At 55.2% G+C, this 18,422-nt stretch overlaps 6 protein-coding genes across 6 annotated transcripts; 3 read left to right on the top strand and 3 right to left on the bottom strand.

Annotated features, from left to right (window-relative positions):
- Positions 1–559: 559 nt before the first annotated feature.
- Positions 560–2,631, top strand: BDP81DRAFT_90657 (FAD binding domain-containing protein). The gene has a single exon (XM_060596478.1). It carries the CDS (start codon positions 745–747, stop codon positions 2,614–2,616), a length of 1,872 nt encoding a protein of 623 aa, XP_060450948.1. The 5' UTR covers positions 560–744; the 3' UTR covers positions 2,617–2,631.
- A 1,841-nt stretch (positions 2,632–4,472) lies between these two features.
- On the bottom strand, positions 4,473–5,518 carry BDP81DRAFT_90651 (uncharacterized protein). The gene has a single exon (XM_060596477.1). The coding sequence runs from the start codon at positions 5,423–5,425 to the stop codon at positions 4,784–4,786; it is 642 nt and encodes a 213-aa protein (XP_060450947.1). The 5' UTR covers positions 5,426–5,518; the 3' UTR covers positions 4,473–4,783.
- A 1,641-nt stretch (positions 5,519–7,159) lies between these two features.
- On the top strand, positions 7,160–7,774 carry BDP81DRAFT_389916 (nitroreductase; the record flags this gene model as incomplete). Its single annotated transcript, XM_060587333.1, has 1 exon — positions 7,160–7,774. One exon carries the CDS (start codon positions 7,160–7,162, stop codon positions 7,772–7,774), a length of 615 nt encoding a protein of 204 aa, XP_060450946.1.
- A 126-nt stretch (positions 7,775–7,900) lies between these two features.
- BDP81DRAFT_416772 (phosphatidylserine decarboxylase) lies at positions 7,901–10,034 on the bottom strand. The gene is made up of 2 exons (XM_060589563.1): positions 9,433–10,034; positions 7,901–9,377 (listed from the first exon to the last, which is right to left on the bottom strand). Exons 1-2 carry the CDS (start codon positions 9,876–9,878, stop codon positions 8,291–8,293), a joined length of 1,533 nt encoding a protein of 510 aa, XP_060450945.1. The 5' UTR covers positions 9,879–10,034; the 3' UTR covers positions 7,901–8,290.
- Positions 10,035–10,924: 890 nt separating this feature from the next.
- BDP81DRAFT_445608 (uncharacterized protein) lies at positions 10,925–13,179 on the top strand (the record flags this gene model as incomplete). Its single annotated transcript, XM_060591975.1, has 2 exons — positions 10,925–11,209; positions 11,266–13,179. The coding sequence occupies 2 exons, from the start codon at positions 10,925–10,927 to the stop codon at positions 13,177–13,179; spliced, it is 2,199 nt and encodes a 732-aa protein (XP_060450944.1).
- A 1,489-nt stretch (positions 13,180–14,668) lies between these two features.
- BDP81DRAFT_389913 (uncharacterized protein) lies at positions 14,669–16,318 on the bottom strand (the record flags this gene model as incomplete). Its single annotated transcript, XM_060587332.1, has 1 exon — positions 14,669–16,318. The coding sequence occupies one exon, from the start codon at positions 16,316–16,318 to the stop codon at positions 14,669–14,671; it is 1,650 nt and encodes a 549-aa protein (XP_060450943.1).
- Between the last annotated feature and the right edge of the window lie 2,104 nt (positions 16,319–18,422).

Genomic DNA, 18,422 nt, shown 5'->3' with positions numbered 1-18,422 from the left:
GAGACTTTGAACTCTTCGTTTTCCTCACTGTTACTCGATGCACCTGGTCTTTTTTACCTTGCATTTGTTACGCAGTAGACTCTCTTCCCAGCGGCCAGCCTGGATATCATCAAGCCCTTGTACCTGTCTTTTCCGGCCGGTTCCAGTCGAAATTTCAAAGGTGCAGGAAAAAAGAGGTACATTGCTTGCTCCAGAATCCAGTATCCCTACTCCCTCGGTCTAGAGATCGACAAACCTCGTCCGCACACACGCACAACCTTGAACCTCTCACCTATCCGTACTCCCTATTCCGTACGCCTTTTTCTTTTCTTGGGGCCTGGACCAGGTTTTCCCGCCATTTTTACCTCATCGGCCTCCACGTCTCAAAAACTTAACATTCCTCACCCTTCCGCCCGATACTTTCTCGCTCCTTTTCTCTTTTCCCTACCTTACCCCCTTCTGCCGGAGATCGATACCACACACCTCGGCTTATCTGATCAAGAATTCCACCACCTGGTTTCATCCATCTGACAACCCACAGCCTCCGAGCAATTCCTACAAGACTCCCTCTATCCTGCTTTCACTAGCATGCTGAGGACCTTCTGACTATCCGCCCCTCCATCCTCTCACTCACGTATACTTTACGCCGTCCTCTACGCCAAAGTCTTTTGGCCCACGGTCACCCACCAAAGTCGTTTAGGTCATCGGTACCCGTACTTCCGCCACCTAAACAACATCTTCGACGACATACGCAAATACGTCGCCATGCACAGCACAATGGCGACCACGGCCATGGCCTCTCACCTCATTGGGTCTATCAGCAACTGCATTCCTGAGGAGCCCAGCGTTTCTTCCGTCGCACCCTCCCTCACCTACTCGGAAGAGTCAGAGGATCAAGATGAGGAAATTCAGGTCCCCAGGAGGCGGCGCGCTTCTACCCGTCTCATTGCTCAGAGCCCCGCCGATATCCAGCGTATCACAGGCGAATCGACAGCCCAATTGATTCAAAGATGCTGCGGTGGCGGCTGCTGCATGAAGTTGGGTGCCAAGAAGGAGGGCCTCGAGTACGAGAGCATCCCCTTCCCCGACAACCACGCGTACAAGTCACTCGCCCTTAAGATTGGCGAAATCCCCACAAAGTTGACCGACATCGCCGACATGCCTGAGCAAACCGTCTTCTTCGAGCCCGTACCTCGTTCCACGGCGACCCCAGCAATCGCCTCGTCTCCCACAGACTCAGCAATTTCTCTGGGTGCTGATGCGCGCGAGGACAAGACCGCAGAGGCACTCGCCATCGTCCAGAACCAACTCAAGGACTTCACACTCGACAACATCGATACCGCCCGAGAGCCTCCCAGATATGTTCAGCCTCACCCGCCTTACCACGTCTACGCCGCCCGCATCGACTCGACCCGCGAGTTGACCAAGCCCGGCGCCGAGAAGCGCACCTACCACTTCGATCTCGATATCACAAGTTACCCGGGCGAGGAGGACATGGACTTCAGAGTCGGTGGTGCCATTGGTGTCATGGCACCCAACGATAAGGACTGTGTCGACGACGTTTTCGACGCCCTCATGGTGCCTCGGTTCCTTCGGGACAAGCCGGTCCTGATGAAGACTACCAAGGGCCGTTGGCCTACCGTGTGGGGTGACGACCAGGCCCGTGAGATGGTTACCACACGCCGGGACTTGCTTACCTGGTGCTCCGATATCCAGTCCTACCCCCCGACCAAGCAGCTTCTGCGCATTCTTGCCGAGTACGCCGAGGACGCCAACGAGAAGAAGCTGTTGACGTACCTTTGCGCCGCCGAGGGCCAGGGCGTCTTCTGCGATTTCCGCACCGGACCGCATGTCTCCCTCTCCCAGCTCTTGCATGCGTTCCCCAGCTCTCACCCGCCTATGGATCTCTTGCTGTCTTCCCTGCAGACATTGATGCCGCGCTTCTACTCCCTCTCCAATGACCCGCACGACGCATACAAGACGCGCGATGGCAAGGTGCACCGGCTGGTCGAGATTGCCGTCACGGTTCATGAGACTGCTGACTGGCGTCGCGGCCTCCGTACCGGCATCGGCTCCGGCTTCTTCGAGCGCCAGGCCCAGAAGTGGCTGGAGGCGAAGCGCAACGGAGAGACCCCAGAGATCTACATCCCCATGTTCAAGGGCCTCATGGCCAACCCTCTCGCCAAGCAATTCGTTTCCGACGGTCCCATGCTCCTTATCGGTGCCGGTGTCGGCATCGCACCGTTCAGAGGCTTCGTCCAGCGTCGCTTGAAGACGGCCAACTGCGCAAACAAGGTTTGGGTTCTTCAGGGCATTCGCGATTCGCTCGTCGACGAGATCTACAGCGGCGAGTGGGGCGTGCACGAGGACGAGGTCAAGCGTGTCGTCCAGAGCCGTCGCGGCGAGAGTCGTTATGTCCAAGAAGAGGTACGCAACCAAGCCGATCTGGTGTGGTACATAGCCAATGCCGTCGACGGTCGTGTCTTCGTGTGCGGCAGCACCAAGGGCATGGGCGAGGGTGTCGAAGAGGCTCTCGTCGATGTGGCCATGCAAAAGGGCAACCTCGAGCGCGAGGAGGCCAAGAAGTACTGGGATCTCAAGAAGGAGGCCGGCCAGTACATTGCCGAGACGTGGTAAGGTGCTGGTGGACGGGCGCACCCCGCCACTTTATAAGATGGGCACCCTACCTCCCAGAGTCCCCAAAAGTTCGCCAGTCCCGGAAGGATGCGAACTCGGGGATTTTATGGCCGGGGCGGGCTTACGGCTGACGCGGACGATCAATCGGTGCCTGGGCGCTGCTGTGCCCCCGAACTCGGACATAAACGGCTTCGGTCTCATCGGACGTAAGAGATTAAATGGCATCAGCCGCGCAAGGCGACCAAACCCCCCCCCCCCCCCCCCCAATTTAGGTCAAGGACCCCAAAACATATTAGGAGCATGGGGTTGTGGATGAAGAGGGAATGCAACCTCGTTAAAAAGGGCACAACCTAGACGGCGTTTCGGGGCGGATCAAGGGAATGATTTCTGACAACCAAAAAAAAGACATTGGACTGTCGCGAGACAGGGTTTTATTTTTTTCTTGTCATCTATGGCATGATGGTGTTGACGGGGTCAAAATGGGATTTCGGGACTGATCTTCTGTCCATTGACGAAGAGAGAAAGCATTCATTGGATTGCTTAGGCGTTTGTTAGTCGCAGCGTCTCTGGCAAGTATGTAGAATAGGCGATGGCTTTCACTGTAGCATTAAACAAATCGTTCAACAACCTAAAGCTGAGAAGTTTAGTGAGATCTAAGTATCGTGAGGTGAGGCCCTGAGTAAGAAGCCTTGATGGGGGGGGGGGGTACCTCCCTTGTTAACATGAGGAAGGCTATTGTTCTCATTGACGATGTAGAGGCTATTTTGAACCACGATGATCTATTGTGTTTATATAGGATGGCAAGATACAAAGGAAGCTCCTCGTTAACATAAGGTATGCTATTATGTTTAACTAAGTACTTGACTGGTCCTGTTGTTACTACTCCCACTGCCCTTTGTCAAGGCATGGCCGAGCTACTCATAATAGGGCTAACTAGTGCTCCTACATAAGCGAGATCATTGCTATAAGTGAAGATAACGAGTGAAACCACTTTGAACGCCTAAGAGAAAGTTAGTGATGGTAGGCTTTTGATGGGAGTACAGTACCTCTCAAAGACGTTCATACTCAATTTCAAAGACCCAAGGTAGCTAGCTATATTAGCATATTAGCATATCAGTATAAAGAACATTTCAGAGCGGTTAAAGTAAAGGAATTGTGTAAAGGGTAAAGGAAGCCCTTAAAGACAGCTCGATCTTTCACGGTGGTAACGCCTTAGAAGAACATTAAGATTGCTATTACTCTTACTGTCCTGATTCTCAAAGACATGTAGCAATCCACTAGGTTCCTTCTAACTCGAGTACGGATAGGTAGCTTACGATTACTAGGCGGTTATAGTGTGGAAGGGGCCGATTCACTTGACCCCGAAACTGTGGCTTCCGTACTATGTTCATTATTTACTTGCTATACCTCTTTCTTTCGCCTCTCTTGTACCTCACACCTCTTTTTTGTCTTCTTTATAGCTTTACGACTACAATGTAAAGGTACCTCAGTGTATGAGCCAATATATAGCCGCACGATAGGGACCGAGTCCATTCACTCCCATTGAATTTCCTCGAGATTTTCGTCGTAGTGCCCGCCCTTTGAAAGGTAAGTTGTTAAAGTAATCCTATAGTATCAAGGCCCTGTCAAGTACTCTCTTCCGCCTGTCCACAGTAGTTACAGCACGTTCGTGGACGAATACGAGCGAACGTAATAATAAAGGGGAGTGCCGAGTGATTTCCATCTCTTCTCATAGAATCTATAGAGGTGGGCCTGCTCCTTCTACGATCCCCCACCATCTACCACCACTACACCCGTTTCCATACCTGGGGCCGCGACGGGTCGCCGAGCATCGTCTGGTGGGCTCTCTCTCTCTCTCCCACAGGCCGAAGCGAATTCTCTTTAAATACTATTCTGAAAGACATGAACTATTACCCAGTAGCTGCATGACTGTACTCCGTAGTGGCTCTGGGAAAAGAGGCATTACGGGTGAATAATACCAGTCGAAGAAACTTGTACTTGCCGTTTCTCTGACATTACGCGTTCCTTGGCCACTTTCAGGAAGACGCAATACAAAGTCAACAATAGTCAAGTCGCAGGCTCAAGGCGAATAAGGTAGATAACCTTGGTCGTCTAATTACGAATAGATAAGACCGGAATTAAGAAAGTTGATTGCTTGGTCATGGACTCATGATGTATCCTTTGGCGCACCGCTCAACAAACATCGTCGTTGCTCCTTGCTGGGAAATCCAGTGTAAATCCGCGAACCGAACGGGGCGTGTAATTCCGTATTTCCGATCCATCTTCGCAACCACCGGGACGGAGGCATCTGAATATCGCCACCCCGCCGAACAGCAGCTCCAACATCCGGTACCGCCATCGAAACTGCTGCGCCGGTTCTACTGCTGCTGCCCCGGGTCCGGTTCGCGAAATCTTGGCGAAGAGGCGGCAGACTGGGCATGCCGTGATTCTCAACGGAAAGCCGAAACTTTCTACGCCGGGCACGCTCTCTTCCGGGGGAGGACATGTGAACTCGTCTCCGAAGTGGAGATGAAGGTGGATAATTCCCGTCGCAGACTGCCCACATTTCATGTGGGAACGTTGCCGTACTCTTCGTATGGAGTAGCCCGTCACCCGCGCAACGAACGGCGCCCATGGCTCCAGTGCGCCATCGCGATGGCTGGTGCTGGGCCGCTGGCGGGAGTAGTACCTTAGTGTAAGGTATCCGTAGTTCTGGCGGGGTGGGTTCTCGCGCGCGGTTATGGATCGCCTTTGGCTTATTCAGCTGCTTGTCATCGCGCGGGTGTGTGTAAGTGTGTGTGGGGGCCATCCTGCGCCCATGTGCTTCCAGGATAGCTTTGCTTGTTTGAGCGATGCGCTGGACTTTGAGTGAATTGAGTCGCGTAAGTATCTGATCGTAGCCATCCTTAGGGAACACTGGCGAGTTGTTCTTCCATTGTGCACTTGATCATCGTGATTGCTGGTTTGTAATTCAACATCAACCGCGCCGCGATATCGAGGCACGGATGTTGAAATTTCTTTAGACCGGTCAACGGTTGTCGTTGGGCTACCCGAACCGCGCGGGAACTTTTCCAGAAGGGGTCTCGGAGGAAATGCGGCGACTTTTCGATGCGCCTTTGGTGGCTCCTGCAGGACCCGATCTATCATCTGGGTTGCTTGTGGATACCCCCTTGGAGCACGTCGGCCCCGAGCTTCCAACGCGCGGGAAAGGCGAATTCACTATGCATGGGCTATGGAAGTGTTCCATTCGTTCCTCAGCAAGCAAACATATCAGTATTCTAGAATTTTCGTGACGGGCGTGGGCGCATGGGCGTTAATTCCTCTTTGCAATTCCCTTGCGGTGGGCGTTTGTCGAATCTGGATCGTTCCCCGATTCCCCGAGTACATAGGGAACCGGAACCACGACAACGGATAGCCATTCCTAGGTTCTTCACTGCTGCATTTGAATGAGAATCAGGGTACTCGAGGGGATCCCAACAAGCTTTGCTCTAGGTACCGGTAGCATGAATGGCGAGTAAGGAAGCTCGAATATGGTCGAGTCCCGAACAGGTGCTCCGTACTTGGTGCTCTTTCTTTGGAGGTCTCCGCGGGACGTTGCGCAGTTGAGGCACCGAGGGGAGACAGAAAGGTACCCCGCCAGCGGAATGATGTCAATTCTGTATCCGTGTACCGCCCGCTTAATCATCCCCGAATTACCCCAATCTGGACTAGCTGTGCTTAGTGACATGACAAATGCCATTCTTCAGCGAAATGTGACCGCCGTCGGCCATTGGGATCAAGAAAAAGATTCCGCTTCATCGCCGGTTTCCTTCCTGCGCTATCGATTGCGTATTCTCCCCCTGACCAGCCATGCCAGTCAGTCTCCAAGGTAAGGTACATCATGTTGGTGACAGGCGCCCAGTTGGATATCATTGGGTATCATTGGTAATCCGGTGCATACTTGATTACCACACCATTTGCTCAGCGGCCGGGTTCCCAAAGCACGCCTTTGACGCTCGAGCACCTCAGTCAGGGGGAGAGGCCCCATCTGATGATCGGGACGCGCTGAAGGAGGGGGGGGCAGCCCGGATCCGTGGCATGGAGGGGCAGAGAAGCGGGCACCTTGGACTTTGTAGCTCTTTGGCGCAGCTGTTTGCTACGGTTGCTAGGTGTTACTGTCGATGTGGGGACGAGGGGAGGGGAGGTTTCCAACAGGTTCTGAGACGCTTTGCGGGAGAAACCCCAAAGGCGGGATGGGAAGGTATCCGTAGCGCAAGTAGCTATTGTGGTTCCCTCCCCTCCTCCTCCCTCTCTCCCTCGGTATATAACCAGACGAGACGATCTCCCCTACCCCTCCCTCCCCCTCCTTCTCCCTCGGTATATAACCCATCGAGACGCCCTCCTCCATCCCGAACATCTGAAAGAAAGAAGAGCCATGATCAGCATCACCAGAACAGCAATCCAAGCATCAAAGAGACTCTCCACCCTCCGTCCGCTCACCACAACCATCACAAACAAACACCAACCACTCACCAGAACCTTTACATCAACAACCACCGCCAAAATGTCCGCCCCCAGCGCAAACCTCATCCTCGACGCCGTCAAGGCCCGCCGCACCTACTACCCCCTCTCCAAGACCCTCCCCATTGAAACCGCCCGCGTCGACGAAATCGTCAAGACGGCCCTCGCCCACGTCCCCTCCTCCTTCAACTCCCAATCCAACCGCGTCGTCGTCCTCCACGGCGCAGAGCACGAGAAGTTCTGGGACATTGCCCTCTCCGTCCTCAAGGCCATCGTCCCCGCCGAGCAGTGGGAGTCCACCAGCGGCAAGCTCAACATGTTCAAGGCCGCCGCCGGCTCCGTCCTCTTCTTCGAGGACCAGGACGTCGTCAACGGCATGCAGGAGAAGTTTGCCCTCTACGCCGACCGCTTCCCCATCTGGGCCAACCAGTCCGACGGCATGCTCCAGTTCGCCATCTGGACCGCCCTCGAGGCCGAGGGGCTCGGCGCCAACCTCCAGCACTACAACCCGCTCGTCGACCAGCAGGTCGCCGCCGAGTGGAAGGTCCCCGCCAGCTGGAAGCTCAACGCCCAGCTCGTCTTTGGCGGCAAGACGGGCGAGGCTGGTCCCAAGGAGTTCAAGCCCATCGAGGACATCTTCAAGACTTTCAGCTCTTAAGATTGTGCGCACGTCTCTAGAAAACCTTGCGAGTTTAGAGAAAAGGAGAAAGTCAGTGGAGGAAACACACACACACACAACCACATATAAAGCTGCATCTGCTGGAGTTTTTGGTCCCGCTTTTTGGCTATGTAGACATCGTTAGCGATGGACTTTTGTGATGAATTTAATGCATTGAATGATTGTAACAACTGTTGTTCAAAATCCTTCCAAAAAAAAAAAAGTGCATGTAAGTGAGACGGGATCGATCGGCGTCACGCTGACGGAAGCCAATTGAATCGATCGACGTGAAACAAGCATCTGACGCCACGCGCCGGAGGGATTCAAACCGCATTTGGAGACCTTCTGGTGAGCTCTGCTGAGATAGTACCACTTCATGCCGCGGACAATGTGAGACTAACCCAATAAGATAAAAATGAGTTCTCCGTATTTTGTTATTCATGGCGACGCTTCAAGTCGATTGTGGTTATATGTGTACATGGACATCCGTCCTATTTAGACAAAGACATCTTTCTCTCACTCCTCTTCAATGAACCCCAAAGCCTGGCCCATCCGGACCGTCTGGCCCTTTTCAACAGCCCACCTCCAGCCAGACTTGTCATCCGGCGTCTTGCTCCCGGTTGGCGCCTCAAACACCAAGACGACGGTGCTACCGAGCTGGAAGCCACCCATCTCCTCGCCCCTCCGCAGAGCATGGCCACCGAGCACGGGACTAGCCGAGGCATACGTCGCCTCCGCGAATCCCGTGTAGGGCTCGCCGCGGGCCGCAGCCTCCTCCGCAGCACGATCGGCCGCCGTGTCCGTGGTCAAGCTATTGGTGCGCAGCTCACGATCAAAGTTGATCTTGATGGATCCCACGTTGGTGGCGCCGACGGGGACGTAGCTGAAGAATCCGTAGCGCCAGCGACCGAGGAGAACGACGCGCTCGTTGAGGGTGAAAAGACCGGGCAGCGTGCGCTGGAGGTAAGGGGAGACGCTGTAGAGCTCGCCGGCGAAGTGACGGCGGCGTTCGACGACCCAGTTGGCGGGTGAGTGGAAGCGGTGGTAGTCTCCGGGGGCGAGGTAGATGACAGCGTAGTACAGAGACGTCTTGTTGTCGGGCGAGATCAGGTCGTACCAGGGCTTCTCGCCGAGGGCGAGGTCGGCACGGACCTCGGAGACGGCAGACGGCGAGGGGGGTTCGACGGCCTCGTCTTTGAGAGAACCCTTGCGCTGCGACATGGCCGCGCCCGAAAGGAGGCTGGGTACGGTGTAGGAGATGCCGTTGACGCGAGCGAACTCCTCATCCGTCTTGACGAGGTCCTCGCTGGGGGAGATGCTGGCCTTGTCCGCCTCGGCTTCCTGAGGGGTGGACCATCCGCTTGCGATGCTTGATGTAGGCGTGTTCTTGCCGAGGAGTGCGTCGATGCTGTATGTCATGCCTTTGACCTGCTCAATGTCTCCGCCTTCAATCTGGCCATATTGCAAGACGCGGCCATCGGATGGCGAGAGCAGGGCGTTGGAATCCGGGTGGAGGGGACGGGAACCGGGCTTGAGCTGGCGGTAGAAGAAAGAGGCAAGGTTCGGGTACGTTCGCAGGTCGGGTTCGGCGACTTCGTCCAAGCTGTCGGGGTAGGTTAGCATACAATGACGGCCAGACTCATGCTTTCGAAACTCACTTGACGCCAAAGATCCATGAGTAGAGCTTGAAGCCGGGAACACGAAGGTAGTAGGGAATAGTCAATTCGTTGAAGCGACCCCAGAGCCTTGAAATCGCCTTCAGGGGCAGCGTCGACATGACCTGGACCTGCCAAGGTCCATCAGGCCTGATCTTTGCGCGCTTCTTGGGCGGCACGCCATCCTGGACGTCGTCCCTCTCCTGCTTCTCGCGCTCGCGGGTCGAGACCTTGTAGAACTGGACCAGACCCAGGAATCCGATGCCCAGGCCTACGGGGATCTGGTACCACTGCACTTTGCTGTTGTTGAGGGCGTGCCGCAGGCGGGAGGAGAAGCGCGGGCGCTGCTGCTGCTGGGAGAAGAATCGGGTCGAGGCGCATGGGCTGTGGAGAGGAGAGAAGAGGTTGGTGGCCCGTAGCTGGCTCTGGCGAGCGTACAGCGTAGCCATGACGCTTATGGGACCTCAATCGGAAGTTTGCGATTATTCGAGGCCACCGGGCTTTTGGCTGGGGTTTGCGGGGACGAGCAATGGGCCAGACGATGACAGTTTGGATGAGCAGGCGTCTTGCGATAAGATCTTGCAGCTCGGCAGCGGCAGCTTTGGGATGACGCAGCACGAACCATCCAAGGGCGCTAGTCTCATTTGGGCAACTAGCAGCAACGTCCTTTTGCCGATACATTGAGATGACTTGGAGCACACTGAATACCGAGGAACAGCATTTCATCTTTTGGAAGTGGTCGAGAAGATTGTTTTGAAGCATGTCGGAATGAATAAAGACTGTATTCAGGTCGAACATGGAAGCCATCAGTCTCACAAAGTAGTTCCGGCTGTCTTCCTTACGAAGGTCGCCATTCATACTTCTCATCCTCGAGAGACTCGACTCTCCATCTTTCTCTTACCTTTTTGGGGTGTAAGCCATACCAAGGCGGAGGAAAGGGAGATATTGAAAGTCTCGTGTTCCTGTGACCATGGCTTTCTTTAACCCCTTGGAGCGCTAACATTGCCACTATCAGTGCCACACAGCTCATACTCAGACACACAAATCTTGGGAGGAAAATCTAGAAATACCACAGGAAACAGAGTGATAGGAAAGCAAGCCTGCCAGCAGTGAAAGCCTCACAAAAGTAAAAGAACCGCCCTTCCCATAAGGTAAGGTAGTATCCGTAATGACTGAGTGATCAGATGCATCCCACCTTCTGGCTTACATAATCGGGCTGTCACCACCCGCCCGATTGGGACAGCGTGCATGGATCGAGCCTTCCGGTTCCCAGGGACGGACTACGTACCCACGTTTTTAGTGAGGCCAGCGGGTCCGTACCTGAGCTGGAGAGTCTGCAGTCGGAGAGCAACACATGTCCTAAATTTCCACGTCTACGAACGACACGGTGACATGAGCATCGTCTCCTTGCGCATACACCACCGCTCCTTTCCCGTGGAAGATCAGACGAAGCTGCCGCGTCGCGCTCTGCGTGGCATGACCGATAGGCCTCATCATGGCCTCTGAAGCCTCGTCTTCCACCGCGTCCTCTGCGCCAGAGGCTACTTCTGAACACCTGTCCGTAAACCTGCAGGTACTGTCGCCATCCACAGCGGCCAGTTCCAGTCGACCCTTGGTTTTCCCTGGTCTCGTCGCCACCACAACCGTTCGACAGCTCAAGGAGAAGATTCGACAAGCGCTCCCTCTCAAGCCGACCGATGCCCAGCAGCGACTGATCTATCGGGGTCGACCTTTGGCGCAGGATGGGGACACTCTTCTGACCGTCCTCGGCGAGGAAGTCGTGAGTCCACCTGCTCTGCTGACAATTGCACCCATTGCTGACTGACTTGGGGACAGATTCGCACTACCGACCAGCAGACAATCCACCTCGTGCTTCGAGACGTCGCAGAACCGCATCGCTCCACGACTCCGACACCGGCACTTGCTCGAGGGTCGAGCCCGGCGCCGCCCGCTGCCCATTTCCCAAGCCCCTTTGGCACCACCGGCCAGCCTCAACATGTCCATCACCATGGCAGTCAGCCTACGGCCGCAGCCTTTACGAGACGAACGCCGCTGCACCCGACATCGAACCCTTTACCGTTCCCGGCACCACCCCAGATACCAGCGAACTTGACTCTGCAGCAGCTCCAGCAACTGCAGGCGCAACAGCATCAGAGCATGACGGCATGGATGAACGGACTTCAACGCGAGGCCATGAACAGGGCCATGGCCCACCAGCAGATCAACCAGAATCAGGCTATGAGAGCGTCTATGGGCATGCATGGCGTTGGCGACACACCGGCGGCGGCCCCCAATCCTGCGGACCCCACTCGTGGACGGGCCAGCCCGCTTAGCAATCCAGAAGGGCACACGTATGTGCGAGAGGGCCTTATGCCGAACGGACAGACATATCGCGTTACAGTCAATGAGAGCTTTCTCGGGGGTCAATTGAATGTTCAGCAGCCGGGCAGTCAAGGTACCTCGACGCCTTTGTCTCCTGCTGACGTCCAGACCATCTTGAGGGCAGCTGACAGCACTCAAGCAACATTGGCGATGACCAACGCGATGCAGAGGAGCGCCTCAAGCACATCTCTCGCCAATGGAGGCTCCTCCGTCGGCGTCACTACTCCTTACTACCCAACCCCTGGATCCAGAGCCAGTAGCAGGAGGCCTACCCCTGACCCAACGGCTCGCTCAGTCAGCGGCGGCAGCAGACATTCTGCGAACGCTCAACAGCAAGCACAGTCCGGCCCTGAGGTGTACATCTTGTCTTCGCCTCAGGGTCCTCGTGCTCTACTGATCAACAACGCCACGGACTCGTACTACACTCCGAGAGGGCAACCCCATACTACCTCAACTCTTCACCAAACCGCCTCTGCGCTCGCGAGAATGCGAGGTCGTCCTCAACACGTCGCCTGGCCAGGAGCTTTTGTGACTCCGCCGCCTCATCACGAAGGACAGCAGCCAGCCCATCAAGCAGAACCTCATCCGCAGGTGCAACAGCAGCAGCCTGAGGAGCAACCACCCATGCATCAGCCTCAGGGGCAGCCGGCGGCAGCAGCAGTGCCAGCGCACCCCAACAACGGGGGAATTGCTCCGCTGATTGCGCAAGTGTGGCCGCACTTCTGGCTGGTGGTTAGGCTCTCCCTCTTTGTGTGGTGGTTCACTTCGCCCAACGCAGGCTGGTCAAGGTGGATCACTGTGATTTCAATCGCGATCAGTATCTTTGTTCTAAACACTGGACTTCTAAACAACTACTTTGACCAGGCTGTGGGACCAGTCAGACGTCATATGGAGAATCTGCTACCCCTGGCTGCGCCGAACAACGCAAATGAGCCTGTCCGTCCCCGAGACGATCAGGCGGTGGTTGGACGCGATGGTCAACCTGATCCGACACGGGCAGCTGCCAGGCTGGTAGCTCAGCGCAGACACGACAATGCAAATTGGTTGATGGACCAAGTGCGGCGGCTCGAGAGAGCTGGCCTCCTCTTCCTGGCTAGTATTGCACCAGGTGTCGCGGAGCGCCACATTGCTCACCTTGAGGCCGAAGCCCGCGCCGAGCGTCAGAGAAGGGAAGAAGCGGAGGCCGCTGCAGCCGCTGCGGCAGAGGCCGCCGCGAATCCTGAAAACACGGAAGCTCAGAACAATGATGAAACGAATGAGACATCAGGACGCAACGACACGGAGGAGGGCGAAAATGAGGCGCAGAGAGAGACGCACGGAGGAGACCAGCGGCGGGCGGAAGAGCAGCAGCCGTTGTTGGCGCTGTAAAGGGGACAAGACCCAAGTATCGAATGAGATGAGGATGGATCGTTGTGCAATGCAGATTACCCAGCGGACGCTCCAAGGACGTCCCTTAGCGCATGGAGTCGGGTGTAGAGCGTTGACATCGGGACTCACATCATCAATGCATATTGTTTTAGTTCAGCGTCAAAATCAATTTGTGTTCTATTATGTTGGGGGCGTTTCTGTCGAGACCAGTCTATCTACGCCGTGGATGTAACCATTATCGAATTCGTTCCAATGTTCTTGTGTAAGTCAATCTATGAAAGTCATCATCGGGGGTTGAGTTTTTGATTTCTTCATGGGCCGACACGATTGATTGTGAAGGCCGCCTAGTATAACTCAACTCTCTTTTTTCTACGCCCCGAAGTAATATCTCTTTTACATGGAAGCCTCGCCTGAAGTCATTTTTGTCGGTCTTCCTCTATGGTAGGCTCCGAGATGCTTAGCAGTAGAGGAAGAGTAGTCGGTGGTCGTCAGTTTCGGTCTCTTTTCGTTGCGGTTCTCTTCTCTCCGTCCTTTTTTGACATCCAGTCTTCGTTTCTCGTCAGTCGTGGGGTTGACAGCCGGCCTTCGTGTTTGAGTCGGCGGTTGGATGTAGGGCCGAGAAGATGCTTCTTGCTCTGATTATCGTATGTTGTTGTTTCTTCTATCGTTTTCGTTTTCTCTCTCCTTATTTGGAAATTTTGTTTTCTGCTGTTCTTCTGATTTCCACTCTTCTTTTTGTCGAATCGGTACGGGCACAGGGGAACAGAATTTCGAGATAGTTCCCCCCCCGCAGACCGGCTTGAGCTGCGATATGATGTGAAGCTTCGAGTCCCTTTTTTCTGCTCTGAGCTAGCGGTCGTGTAATATCTAGAAGCAGAACCAAGAAGCTTCTTTCGTTGTTTTTCGCAACGTCTTTTTTGATGGTTCTTTTGTGTTTTTCTGCTGTTTTTGTGATTTTCGTCTTTTCTTTATTCTTTCTTCTTTCTTCTTTATATCGTATACATATCTGGATGGGCTCAGGGGAACAAGGTATGGTTCAATCCCCTGGTGCAGACTGATCTGCGCTGCACTGTTGTGTGCGAAGGCTCCGAGTTGCCGTGTTCTGCGAATAGCAGACCTTGAGTCTGCTTTTTGGAGTTTGCGGCGTCGAGCTTTGCTAGAGCTTGATGCGATTCCAGGCTCAAGGCAATGACGATGACGATGCCCCTGTATTCGGGTATACTTCGTGGATGCGTCTCTAGACGTATGCTCGAGGTCTGTTATCGTTGTTGTCATTGTCATTGTCATTGTAGTTATTCCCGCTTTTCGTTTCTAATCGTTATTATCTCAAACGATAAGAAAGTTCCTCATCGTTCTCGACCTTAGGCGGAGGTAATGTCGGTCTTGCTGCGTCAATGGGTGGGCGCATGGTACTGTCTCGACGCTCTCAATATAGTCTATTACAGCGTTTGTCGTATGGGGTTGCCCGGTGGGAGAGAGAGAGGCGAATTCAGACAGCTCTCTGCTTGCCCTTAACCTTCCTCAAGCCCCAGCCGCTTCGTCCATCAACGACCAAGGGCCCACGTCTGGCGGGGGGCTGAGCAGGAGTCTCTTCTTCGTGTGTCTCCCCCACAGGGGCCGGAGTGTCTACCTCCTCAGAGGGCGTCTCTGGAGTTTGCTGCTCCACGGTAGAGAGCTCTTCCTCCTCATCTTCGGAGTGTTCCTCCTCCTCAGGGTGCGCCTTTGGAGTCTCCTCTTCAATGGTGGACAGCACTGCGTCCGCCTCTTCCTCAGAGTGCTCCTCAGAGTTATGCTCAAGGGAAGGAGGGGTGACGTCGCCAGCCACGGAAGCCGGTAACTGCCTAGGCGACGAATGAGGGGTGGCTGCTTCGGAGGACTGGTCAGTCGGGCTCGGGCTGGGCGGTCTATTAATATCGCCCGCCCAGCTGGCGCTGTCGTCGTTTCCGTCGCCGAGATCGATACCGCCATTCTCGGGGCCGTTGTCGATGGCGTCTTGGATGTAATTATCCAGAGCGTTGGTGGCGCAGCCGCCGCTGCTGCTGCTGCTGCTGCTGCTGCTGCCCTCGCCGTTGCCATTGTCGTTCCCGTTACCATTGGAGCTGGCGGTGACGTCCCCGTCGTGTAGGTAATGACATCCCGGCTTCTTGCAGTTGCGGCCGTGCCAGCAACGCGTGGTACTGTGGTCCTCTTTCGAGTCTGTGACTGAGGCGGGAGCGGTGTTGGGGACGGGTGCTTGTTCAGGTTCAGGCTCAGGTGAGGCGGCGGCAGCGGCATCCGCGGGCCAATGCTCTGGTTTGGCGGGAAGGGGAGGGAGAGGGAGGCCATATCCCTGTCCGGGCTCGAAATCCGGAGGGGGAGCGGGAGCGGGAGCGGGATCCCAGTAAGGGACGAAGCCCGTCGGTGGGCCGGGGGGATGATGATGATGATGATGATGATGATGGAACTGAGGTGGACCCCAGTTCGCGCCCGCGGGATAGTAGGGTGGCGGGCCGGGCGGGAAGGGTCCGGCGTAGCCTTGTCTGTGGACGATGTGTTGCGGACTGTAGGGTCCTGGGGGAGCGTAGGCCGGCGGGGGTACGGGTTGCGCGGGTACGAGGGCCGGCGGCGGCGAGTAGTAGGAGCTGCGCTGCCCGCGAGTACCGTCGAAGTTTACTGGTCCCAGGGTGTTGGGCATGGGATTGGCGATTTGTGCGGTGTGATACGCAATGGCCTGCTGGTTAGGGCCCTCGAGGTTTGGCCTGCGCGCGATGTTGGGCAGGGGGGGTTGGGTGTAATATCCCATGTAGCGAGACGGCGCCTGGTTGCATGCGCCGCCGCTGCTGCTGTTAGCGTAATCACCGTGGCTAACGTAATTGCCGTGATGGTAAGTGATGTTGCCGTTGTTGTTGTTGTTGTTGTTGTAGAAGACAGGAGTAAGTCTTGCTCTCGCCTGTAACTCTTCCTCCAGCTGCCGTGCTGCTTCCACCAAGTAGACGGGCAACTCGTCTTCTCTGTGGGGGAAATTGCAGGCGTCTCTTCCGTAATTACAGCGGGCGCCGAGGTAGTGGCGGCAGGTTTTTCTCTGTGCCTTGGGCATTCTGCTCTGGCAGATCTTCTGCTTCTTTGGCGAGGACGCCTTGTCATGATTGTCGCAGTCCATCTTGGTTGAATTGAGAAGGGAAGGACGGAAAAGGAAAGTGGTAATACTTGTACCTGGAAGAAGAAGAAGAAGAAGAAGGGGATTGAATGTTTGTCTACTTGAGAGGATTGGTAGTCGAGAGAGGGATGGGAGGTGCCGTAATATGGTAGTTGGGAGAGGATGCCGGAGATAGGTGGTATTTCTACTGGGGACCCTGCGGCGCTGGCGGCGTGGGTTACGTTGGTGAATATGGATCGGAGATGGGATAGAAAGGAAGAACGGGTGGATAGTGGATCACGTTGTATCGAAAATAGCTTCACCGCAGTGTATCGGAGATGGTTATGACTCTGGGAGACGGGGAATATTGCCGTCCTGTTCTGCAACGTCAAGGACTCACGAATCGGCCTTGGGTCAAAGCCATCATGGCTTGCCCTTCCGCGTGGAAGGGTTCGTCCATCACACTCACCAATTATAATGACTCCGCACAATTGAATGGCACATGTGTAATTCGTATGGAATACTCAAAGTTTGGGAGTGAATCACAGCGTGTGGAAGCAAACACAACGGGACTGTGGTGGTTGTTGGTCTCGGTACTAACAGGGGGGCTTGGTAAAACTTTACCGCCAGAAAACTAAAGGCTTTGACGTTGACACCCCATGAACAAACAAGCAACAGTGACAGATTGAAAAGGCGATCGTCATGGTAAATTTGATGCGGCCCCCATTACGTGCTGTTGCAGAACATAGTCATTCACCGTCGTGGTAGATGTCATGTTCAGTCCAGACGATGAAGAACTTTACGGGACGGGCGCGAGGAAGTAATCCGGTAGTAAAAAGTGGACCCGAAAAACATGTCTCCCGTCCGGCCGATCTCCCGCACCGGAGCAAAGTGGAGTCGAAGGACAAGGTGGATCCACCCGGCCCTACGGGCGGGGGGAGCACGGGGGTCCCAAACCTGCCCAAGTTGACGTGCTGAGTAAGGTAGCATCGCAGGTAGCGGGCAACCACGCAATCCACTCCCACCGACACCGACATCCCCGTGCCCCGATTAGCGACTGTGCGCGCCGCCAGCCCAGCGAGGACGGAGGGAGGAGGCGTTCGGGTGCGGCGCCGTTCGAGGAATTTCTGACATGAACTTGACAGGTATGGTGGAATTCGAGGGCGCTGACAATGGTCTGGCGGCGGGCCGTGAGCAGGATTGATTTTATTTCTTTTTTCGAGCCATCTCCCCTCCCCGTCCCTGAAGCTCTTCATCACGGAGGTCTCGGACCCGATCACGGACAGGAAGGGGGACGATGGAACGCACCTACACAGATTTTGACGATGCCGGGTGCCGAGAGTCGGGAGATACGAAGATGGGAAGGATTGCCTCAAGCTTGGGCGTTTGGCGCGTGGGCAAAACCCGTCGCAACCGTCTCCGGGCACTGGAGGGAATGAGCATGGTTATGGTAGCAGCATGAAGATTCGGATGCAAAAGGGGAAATACGGCGCATGACGATGGTCTGCGCGTTACAGTGACAGGACGGGGGTTGTATCGCTGGACGACCGCGGCCAATGGGGGAATACCAACTAACCCCTGAGAGAATGATTCTTGCGTCAGGTCCGTTGCCCATCCCCGAACGCAAACAAAGAATGCCATTATTGAACCGCGGTATTTGGTTAGTCGAGTAATAATGAGACACGCAGATTCCCTTTGCTCACCTACTACTTTAGGTATGGGGCCCCGGGCAGGGAGGAATTGCGGCTGAGCACGGCCGGCGGCTTCGAGACGAAAGGGGCACCTTTTTTTGGTGGTACAAAGGACGGCCAGAGCATGAAACCCCAATGCGAATCTCTGTCGAAGGTTGAAACTAGCAGGCTGCGCCAGGCCTGCCCAGCCACCCTGCCATTCCAGTGGCCCCCTTGCCCTTCTTTGGAAGGGCTCTCATTCGTCGGACCTTGACTTTTGACCTAGGGTTGGCGGGTTGGCGGGCGGGTTGGTCCTTGACCTAGCATGGCTTAGGCTTAACCGCCCGGACGGGTGGTTAATGCATGCCTTGTTCAGTCGTCGCTGTGTTCATCGTTTGTTCCTATTGTCGTGTCTTGCGAGTAAGTCGACTGATAACGGAAACAATGGCAGCGAAGGA

Source organism: Colletotrichum phormii (genome assembly GCF_030913505.1).
Source record: "Colletotrichum phormii strain CBS 102054 chromosome Unknown BDP81scaffold_2, whole genome shotgun sequence".
Classification (NCBI taxonomy): domain Eukaryota; kingdom Fungi; phylum Ascomycota; class Sordariomycetes; order Glomerellales; family Glomerellaceae; genus Colletotrichum; species Colletotrichum phormii.
The sequence above is the reverse complement of the archived record's forward strand: the minus strand, read 5'-3'. Positions and strand labels throughout refer to the sequence as shown.